General features: G+C 34.4%; 1 protein-coding gene across 1 annotated transcript in view; it reads left to right on the forward strand.

Moving 5' to 3' along the window:
* The window catches only part of LOC137390081 (uncharacterized), a 38,802-nt gene extending 31,423 nt beyond the window's left edge, over nt 1-7,379 (forward strand). The window contains exons 26-33 of the mRNA XM_068076328.1: nt 423-488; nt 618-694; nt 1,719-1,770; nt 2,548-2,619; nt 2,795-2,839; nt 3,049-3,114; nt 4,353-4,445; nt 7,040-7,379. Of these exons, the coding sequence (XP_067932429.1) occupies nt 423-488; nt 618-694; nt 1,719-1,770; nt 2,548-2,619; nt 2,795-2,839; nt 3,049-3,114; nt 4,353-4,445; nt 7,040-7,210 (642 nt within the window). The 3' untranslated portion in view covers nt 7,211-7,379. The remainder of the gene's footprint in view (nt 1-422; nt 489-617; nt 695-1,718; nt 1,771-2,547; nt 2,620-2,794; nt 2,840-3,048; nt 3,115-4,352; nt 4,446-7,039) is intronic.
* The last annotated feature ends 3,187 nt before the right edge of the window (nt 7,380-10,566 follow it).

Consider the following 10,566-nt stretch of genomic DNA (forward strand, 5'->3'; position numbering starts at 1 on the left):
AATCGCCATGGTGAGCGACGTATATCTGTTAATAACATATATAATCAGTACCCAAATCACCAAATTTTAATTTCGAGAGAAATTATTTTTGATATCGTGTGACAGAAAAAATTCACCCTAGCTAAAAGGCTTAACGAAGAATGGCTTACGCCTCGCACTGAGTTGCTCGGTCTTCCCACAGGCGTGGTCATAAAGTCAGGTGGACGTGTGTCACATAGGTCGTAAGTCGACGACTCACTGTATAGAAAAACAACGAGATTCACAGTTTATTTTAAAATTATTATTTTACACTTCTAGGGTTTTCAATGGAAGATGTCAGTCTTATAACCACAATGTAAGGCGGACAGAGTAAGTTTTGTCAGCTTTAGATGTAGACTGTTACTTTGAGGCTATTGTTATATTGATACACTTCTGTTTGCCAGATAAAGCTGCTGTCACATGGAACATTTGTCAGCGCTAGGAAGTCTAAACGGAAGACCGAGTTGGAGGTACGTCATGCTGCCCTCAGCCATTTGACTGAAACCAGTGTGTTTTTTCAAGCCTTTCCATGACTTTGTAGTATAGCTAATCGAGATAAGTGGCTGTACATTCACATGATATTATGCAAACATCTGCAGGCTAGTGAAGATGAGCCCCTAGTCCAGCTGGTGGTGTGTCCAATACATACAGCCCTCAATGAGTTCCTTACTAAAAGGTGGGTGTGCTTCTTTACTTACCTTTTTTTGGGGATTAAGAGTTAAAAAATGACAGAATAATGTACAGTTCATTACATCTACACTAAATTTGAACTTTATCTTTCATCAAGGCAATTGTAAAAAAATACCCCATAAAAATCAATGACAAAGGCTCCAATATGCATAATAGCTTGGCTAATCGAGTGGCAGAGCCTAATTGCAGGCATTGAGCAGGGTGTGGCTCACATGTCTGAAAAATTACTGACACTCGAAGCTATGCTTTACTACAATTTTAGCAAATTTATAGTAGCTATTATATAATTATTTTTATCAGATTTCGAAAAAAGCCCATAATATTTTTCTTTTACAAGGATTACTTGAGCTAAATTACTACTTTACTTGCATGAGCTAAATTTTTGTAATAAAGCACCATGGATTTGATAATAGTTGATATCAATGATCATACTAAAAAATACTAGAAAACACCATAAATCAATGACGAAGGCTCCATATGCATAATAACTTGGCTAATCGAGGTGCAAAGCCTAGTTGCATGCAGTGAGCAGGGTGTGACTCGCATGGCTGAAAAATCACTGCAATTTAACGGTCAAAAAAGATCACCGTGTACAGGTTCAACTCGGTTGTAACATCGTTTGTATTGTTCACTGGACACTGGTTCATCTCCGCCTTCAGGTTTAGTTGAAGGGATTGCAGAACAGTAATGTATAGTTTACACTCATTTCACTCTTTCTTTCTATATAAAAATGTTATATCATTTTCATTAATCCTAAAATTAGATTTCTTGCAAGGTTGAACTGCAAGACTGTTTAAATATGATGCTATCTCTGGCTTGTCTTTACTCAGTAAGTTAAGCAGTTATAAACACGGTTATTATAGTTAACTCAATAACTTGCTTCTAATTTAGTAAAAAATTTAACAAAAAGCATTTTAGCAAAATCTAGCATGGCTCTAAATTATTTGAATGTACCATAACAATTTCCGTGTTCTGCCTTCACCCCACACTCTTGTATCTCACTGTTTCAGGGAGAGCCGTTACAGTCACACTTTACTCCAAGGAGTGTTTGAAAGACAGCGGGTAAGTACAAGTATGCATGCTGTTTATGTTGTTGTTCCTAATTCTCGCTATGGCATCTCCGCTCTGGAGCTTTTCTTGAAGTGAATTTGTCTGAGCGTGTCAAGTTATAATCAATATACAGTCCAAATTTAACAGTTTCGATATTTCTTTTGCATATCAAAATCATTGTATGTCTGTGTAAGTACATGTATTTTTATAGGAGTACTTGCTATTTTGTGAAATCTGGTATGAAGTGCAAAAAGCGACAGTAAATACTTCAAATAATAATATTAAGTATTAAAACAACACATTACATAAAATGTTAAATTAAAAACCTGAATTGTATGTGAAAATTAATATAGTGAATATATTTTCTTGTTCAACTTAGAGATACTTGTAGATATACATGTATGTATGGAAGCGTAGACTCAGGACTTTGTAGGTTCAATGATAGAAGTATGTGTTTTGACTTACTCTAACTTATACTATACCATGAGTTGGCTTAATTTATATATTTATTATGTATTATTTTATTTGACCAGCCAACCAGCTTTACTCCTTTTCACAAAACTGTTTTGTTCCAAAAAACTTCAAAAGTTGTATGTATGCTGGAAATTTTTGTATGTGGAAGCAAAAATATTCAAATTACTGTTCAAATGTAGCAGTGATTGCAAGCCATTGTTTGGCTGCCGTTGCTGATGTCTGACATCTGCAAATTTTTTAAATATCAACAAATACAAAATATTGTATGTATTGTCTCTGTAGCAGCTGAATGTGCTCTGTTGTTTTTTGTTGCAGGAACTTTTTTGGGGATGTAGTGTTGACCTGCTGGCTGCCATCTCAAACCCTGGTATCAAAATTTTCCATCGGGTTAGTAATCTTATACTCACTTTCCATATACTCCTGCCACTTGCTACACGCTGTTGGAGCTACGGCTACCTTCTTCCTGCTCCAATCTATTTTTTAATTTGTTGACATAATGTAAGTCACTATAGCTACCTGCACAGATGTGTTTATCAATGTTGCCATTCTATGTATGTTTTAGACTCGAGCCTGTGCTCTCTTGTTGCTGCTACTGCACAAGAACATTGTAAGTGTCAACATTGTGTTTACAACAGAATATACCAGTGTTGTTATGGCTAAAGGCTATGGCAACTGTACGCTCAGTCCTACATTCTCTTTCATACAGTCAGTCCTTTCATATGAACTTTGTTCATTCTGAGATCTGCTCTATAAAGCAAAAATTCCAATAAGATCGATCATAATCATGGAGGTTTAACTGTGTCAATTTTTTTGCAGAAAACAGAAGTGAGAAAGCCTGGTTGGGGGGAGTTCTCCGCACTACTAGTTAACTCTATTGAAAAGGTATGTAACTCTATTACGTATTATTATTCTTTATATTGAACCGTGTGAGTCCAGCCCCTTGATATGATAAACCAGTCCAGTTTCACAATTGGTGCTAATTTGTAGCTAAGATACAAAAAACTGGAAATATTCATTAACCAACATTCTAGAAATCTAGATCACCCGGGGTTGATGGTCGCTAGGCAGATAAATGTGACCTTTCATCAAACCAGGCATGTTGTGTAGATTTACTATTTGTGTTTTATATGAGCTTCCAACCATTTCATGTTTTTATTAATTATATTTTATCATAGTTGTATTATAGTTATATATATTATAGTTATTTTACTATATTGATAATGATATATACTCGCTCTATCATAGTTGTATTATAGTTATATTTATATTATAATTGTTGTACTATATTGATAATGATATATACTCGCTCTTGAATTATGACCTAAATTGGTTTCAGTAGAACATAGGTTTGTGTATATGTATAGCTATACAATATTCATCATATACATTGCTACGCTCGCACACATGCGTATAACAACAGGAATAAAGGCTAAACATTCAACACAACCACGATATATGTTCACTGTGATATATCAAAGGCTAGAAAGACTTCAGCTGAAGTATTGTGTGTCAACTTGAAAAAAATATCAATTGAAATCGGTATTGAAAACAATGAAGAGTTGTCCTCTCTTTTGCTCTATCAGGATGTTGGAAAACAAGTGAACGGCTAGTGTCATAGTTGTGCATTATCGATGTTCACCAAATGCTTGTCCAAACCATTGCTCTAAAAACATCTTAGTTGGGGAAGATTCAATAAGGGGTTAATAATATAGGGGTTAAGAATTTTCGTGTTATGTCGATTTTGTACATTGTTCTATTGCTTAAAGAATCTCAAATTTGAAGTGTTTTTGTTGCTACATTGCTAATAAATAATTAGTAATAAGGTAGATTGAATAGCATAAATATCTTGCCAGAGGGTTTCATAAGAATCAAGGTGAGCTAAATTTCTAGAGCTAAATTCCTAGTAGGCCTACTAGTCAGGTCAAATTATTGTTCAGAGTGCTTACAAATATTGTATAGAGCAACCATAGAGTTATCAACAATCAGTCCATCCACTCACTTTAGTCATTTGTACAAAGAGTAGATAAATCTTACTATGAAAATACCATAGGCGAATGGGCACTTGTGACAGTCGCAAATACTTACAAAATTTATTTTATCAGACTTGCTTCCTGTTTTAGGTATCAGCTTACTCTGCTGAAAACTACAAGTCTGGTTTTCTGTGTGAGTACTTAAGTGTGCTGCAGAAGGCCAAGACAGTGGACACAACTCTGGTAAGTGACTACAACACTGAGCAGTTTCCTTTTGTGAACTTGTGGATAGGCAAATTCCACTATTTCAAATGCACTTTACCAAGGTTGGATGGTGAAAATTCATGTCAAAAAGTTATTGTTTCCTATTAGGCACTAACATGAAATAAATTATAGATCATTACAAGAAGGCAAACTTTTAAAGGTGGATTGTTCATATTGATATTTGAGCATCTGCAGTAAATATTATATTTTCTTTTTACTAGGTAGGAGATCGTAACTCCTCACATAAATTGTTTCAAGTGGCTTAAACTAACAAATGACTCCCTCAATCAGTGGTCTATGTACCGAGGCAATATTTAAAGCGGCTATTTACAAATATACAGTATATATTTCATTCACTTGGTGGCTGGTGATTATTAGAACTGTTGCGAGATATTTAAAACTAGTTCTGGAAGTACTACTAATAATCAAAAATAAAATAGGGGTCTTTGCCATGATTGACACAGTGAATTTGAAATACACTAAAGCGCACTGACAGGTAAACTGCATTATAACAGAGTCTTGAATACTGTATCATACATGAATTATAAAAATAATATCTTATTTCGGTGAATATAAATATAAAATAAGGTATTATGTTAATGTTGTTTACATTTTCTGTTGAATTGTTGTGAGTGAAATTGGTACTACATTGTAATTTGTCAAAATATATTTGAATCTGTGATCAGGAGCATTTATGCCACCAGCTAACAAAAACAACATGTTCTGCAGGTTCAATGCAATAGATTGCAACAATTGTATTCAGCAACTTTTATTTTCCTTGCCAATAGCGGTACGTTTTTACAATACATATGCAACAATACAAAAACTTTGTATGTCAAAACCGCAACTATTTTTATACAAATAACAATATTAGCAATGCATACCAATAAAAACTGTGTTCCGTTTAATTTACTTCACCGCACAGAAACTGGACAATAAATACTTTGGGTAATTACATGTGCAATTAAACAAACATTTAAGAAAATAATAAGGTTTTCTTGTGTCATTATTGGATGAAAAGGAGGTTAAGTGAGGTGCAGCCTTAGTGGTATAAGAGATAAATAGTGCGTAGGTAGAGATCGCCATAGAGATACAGATATAGAGATCGATATCTAAACTTTGAACTAGAATAGCTTATGAAAAATAGATCTATTTTTGTGTTCATTTTTTATTTCTTATTTTTAATTGTTACCCCATTCTCTGCGCTTTCACTTGTTTTATGACTTCTTTTCTCATCCCTTTCATGTTCCTCCTGATAACTCTAAACTGCTTGAGATGCTTTCGAAGATACTCATATAAAGATTTTTCGAGAAATTTGATGTCATGTATTACGAGTTACTTTGTTTGTCAAAACAAAAGTTTGCTTAGCGTTTATGTCGTCTGTTGGAAGAATTGTAGGTCAATGTTTAATTGCATTAATATAGTGTAGCTTAACCACTTTTTTGCCAGTTTATATTATAATCCCACTTAAAACTGTCGATGTCGTACAACAAAGTGATTGCCGGCTTGTTGTAAACAGCTAACATTATTGTCTTTTTTCAAAGCTTTGCTATTTGCTACAGATGGACAGCAGAAAATTGTTTTCCAATGCAGAATGTTTACAGTTATTTACAATGTCCTATATCTAATTTGTTGAAAGCCCAATATTTTTAGATTAGTTGTTATTATTGCAATTAAATATCTCACCACAAACTAACTATAAGCTAATGATTTCCTTATTGAACTACTCATCGCTCAGCATAATTTTCGCTGTCAAACTCGGCACAATGTTTTAAATGCTGCCAACACAAGAGGCCCAGAAGCTCATAAAGCAGGTTGACACGCTTTCTCTTCCGTCCCTAAAAACTGTCACATCTTAAAAATAAATATTAGACGTATAGTTTTTATTTCCAGTCTTATATACGTGTAGGCCTCCTGTACAGAGAGAAAGTCACTCGACTGCGTGTTTATAAGGCTTGATTCATTGTTCAGAAGATCAGACATTTCTACAGGAACATGCAATTGAACAATACATATAAGCAACTATCGATGGTCCTTCAAACCTACCTGTTCTAGTTGATGTCCGTTTAATTTGATTTTTAAATGAATGTTGTTTTACTTATATTTAAATTTTAGATTTAAGTCTCTTTATATTATTCTAGTAGTAGCAGTAATCCATGTTTGATCACTAAAAACTAAACCATGGCTAAATCAAATCAGGCATGCTTCTGTTTGCGAAAAGAGCCACCCCCTTGACAATCGCTAAAATTCTTAGAACATGGTGTCTTTTACATAATTCAACAAAAGTTTTCCACTTTTTTAACACCGAATGAATGACATATGGCCATATCGACATTCAACATTTTAGAGATGTCATTCATTATAGCTCAAATGAACTAGACCCCTTTGTTAGTAATAGTCAAAAAACCAAACAATTTCCTGTGCAGTTAATTTTATAAAGAGTTATTTGTCAACTCATCCATCACAACTAGTGTTTAGTCTGTCTGGCACTTTATGATCTCTCCTATTAGAATAATACAAGATAGTCTTCGCATGGTACTCGGCCTAATGACACATTTCTTCTTATGCACTAGGTATTAGATGTCGAACCATTTGATGTCCTCAAGGACAGGTTCAACAAAGACTTGCTCAAACTGTATAGAAAAGTTGCCTCCTCTTCTAACACTCCTTCGAAATCCCCTTCAAGAAAGAGAAAGTCAAGTCTATCAACTGCTGATGCTGCTCATCTACCTAACAAGAAATGAATATGTATACATTGTTGATAGTTTTCCCTCACTTCTAAGATCTTATTGATATTGACACATTTTCTCATTTTTGCTACGGTGTGAATGAAATACATTTTGGGTATAACTCTACAAAACTGAGTTGTAGAAGTGATATTATGACTAAAATATAGTATACATGTCTGTTTCATTATGTGTACCATAATATGTTCTAAAACGATTTTCAATACAGTCAGACATCGGTTTCTGACCACAATCCATTTCAGGTGGTTAGAAAAAAAATAGTTCAAATTGAAAAATGGTCTGTTCCAAAACAAAAAAACTACATTCTTAAACACTTTTTCATTACTCAACATAAATAAATAAATTGTTTATTTGGAGAATATTTACATTATGCCAAATGTCTTATAAATGCTTGATCAACAGAGAAAGCTCGGCTGGAAAATGTATTGCTGTATTTGTAGCAGCTCGAACTCTAATCTCGCCTTCTAAGATGTTCATATAAACTAAAGAATCGTAGAACTAGTTTGTGTTTTATTAGAATAGGAAAATGAAAATAATACTCTACACAATGCAGTCAGTATTTTATTAACCACAATGAATACTTCTGCATGTTTAATGCTGGACACTCAAGATAGCAAAGAGATGGAGTGGAAAAAGAAGAGGAAGGGCAAAATAAAGGGAGGGGAAGATCGTCAGTTGGTAACTGAGCCGTTTCATGAGGTTTACTCAGCTCATCTCAAGGCTATTCATTGTTCAGGACTCGAGTTATCCTCTCATGATTCGTTTTTATACAAAGTCTAACTATGTGGGCTCACAACCGGTTTCTTGTGAATTATCATTTTTGTAACCATGCTCAGAAAACTGAGAAAAGCATTGTATTTGAGCAGCAATCACTTTTAACTCTGGCTTAAAGTGTATGACGGAAGTTAAAGAGTAAACTGAAAGTCCCACTAATTATTAAGTCTATCAACTTCCATACTCTAAGAACCTAACACAAACATTCATGTTCCGAAATTTTTATCCAACTTCGACATTAGACTGTATTTTAATATGGCTCAAGTTATTTCATCAAAAGTTAATACCTCTAGGTAGTTAATATTTCTAGTCAATCCGTGGTAAACTAACTAACTTGTTAGCCAATGAAAACGCTTTGTTGTAGTTTTCAGACCCATGAAAAATAGCTCTTAGCTCGATAGATTTGTGCTCGACTACTGGTACCTTGTTCGCACACACTACATGCTGCATTCAGCAAAATGTGCCCAGCACCACAAACCATTTTCAACTTATACCGAATGCAGTTATTAGGAAAAACATTTCTATGTTATTTATATAAATATATACCATCTTTATAAATAATGATCTTGTATCACACCTTTTAATGACATTGTTTACAGTTTTATATACTTCCAATGAATCCTACCTGAGACATTTATTGCATCGACAGGTGAGCAAAGCCAAAACTTCCATAACTCGCCTGTAATTGTGATAAGTAACCAAAAGAAATCGGACACTAGCCACTTTTATTTGTGAATGATCCCTCAAATATTGAATATATCTGTTTTGTTTGTTACAAGAAAATGGTTAAAAGCAATGTCACACAAACAATGGCTCTGTGATTTTGGCTAGACATGTCCAAGTTCAGCAGCAAAAGAAACTTCGACTGCAAGAGACATGCTCAGTTGCAGAGGAATTTAAGGTTGGATTCCGTATTATCTGGGAACTAAACCTCAACATGTTGTTTGCAGGGTAAGTACTGTAGTCCAAGGCTGTCCAACACCCCTTCTCTATATAGAGAACCCAAACAACAGAAAACCATTTACATGTATGTGGGACTATTGGATGCACTGCTGGTAGGTGGCATGACCAATGCACCACAAGTAACTATTCTTTTGACAGAATTTTTCTGATTTCTTCCTTGTTCTTGTACCACCCTAATGCTTTGAAACTCTTCATCAGACTTGTTTTGTGTTACCAGAACTATAACAGCCTGAAAAAGACACCTGCTTACTTTCTCTTTAATGCTGCAGAATAATTTTTTTAGTTTGTTATTATAACATAATTAATTTGCATAAGTTTAGTGTAAAGAGCCCGTCACTATCTAAAAACAGTAGAACATAGCTGTATAACTATTTATTTTAGAAAAGTAAATAACCATTTAATATTATACCGCTGCGTAGTCTAGCATCTAAATCCTGCATGGGCTCATTATAGTTTTGCTTTTAAACTTAATTGGAATAAAATTGCCTTGACATCCATCAAATGTGAAATAAACTTAAAGGTAAATAATTAAGAATATATTCAATATAATACATAATCTTGCCTAAATCAGGCAGTTGTTACCGGTATAAAGCTTGAGCTACTCCTAAAGGTAAACTGGAACCTTTGTACGAACTTATAACTTCAATGCATAACAGAAACGCATTATTGCAAGGAATTGAAAATATCTCATTGAGAAATTGATCTACCAGACAAACCACAATGTACTTGTCAATTCAGATGAAAAGGTGTAGACAATTGGTTGACCTAGTACTTCTTTCTGCTAAGCAATTTGCAATCTAGCAAAATGCAAGGGAATACGATAAAAGCAAAAAGCTCACAAAAAGCGCTTATTATAGCAAGTGTTGATCACCAGTAAATGCAACTGTGGGAGCCTCTGGTTGAATGACCATTCAACGCTACATTCAGTTTTTGTAATAAAGCTTTCAATATTATCCTGAGCTCCTGGAACATCTGCAGAGTTATGCAGATGTTCCAGAAGTTGCTAACATAGAGTTATGCAAACGCTAGCAAAATGCATGACCGGTTTGCTGCAAACAGTATCTAACTGCAAGGCACACTATTAAATACTCTCCCTAGTTTGGTTCAGCAATTTGCAGATTCCGTTGATTTAAAGGGGAATCGTCGGAATCTAATTTAAAGAGATGTTCATCTAATTATAGTTGGAGACATATACACAAACAGTAAACCCGGTGACGCTTGGGATTTTATACTTACATCGTCGACGTGTCTGGCTATCTGATTAAGAGGCTGGTTCTCAGCAACCAGATGGATTTTTGAAACCAAATGTACTGACCCGGCACAAGGCGCGGAGCATATGCCCACACACACCTGCACACGTAACGTAAGATTTATTAATATGGAGATGCCTACGGTATGTAGACCTGCAACTACCGTATATAAATATCACTAGCTGTGCTGCCCGGGTAATAAAAGTCTGGACAGAAAATTGATTTGTATTTAACATATAACATTTACTATTCTAACTTTCAAACTACATATCATGAGAGAAGTATTTTGTGTTTTTTAAATAAATTAAGAGAAAAATGAAAACAACTGTAAAGGTTTTAAAACTTTGTCAAACAACTGTAACGTTC

The sequence above is a fragment of the Watersipora subatra genome, chromosome 3 (genome assembly GCF_963576615.1).
Source record: "Watersipora subatra chromosome 3, tzWatSuba1.1, whole genome shotgun sequence".
NCBI classification, from domain to species: Eukaryota; Metazoa; Bryozoa; class Gymnolaemata; order Cheilostomatida; family Watersiporidae; genus Watersipora; species Watersipora subatra.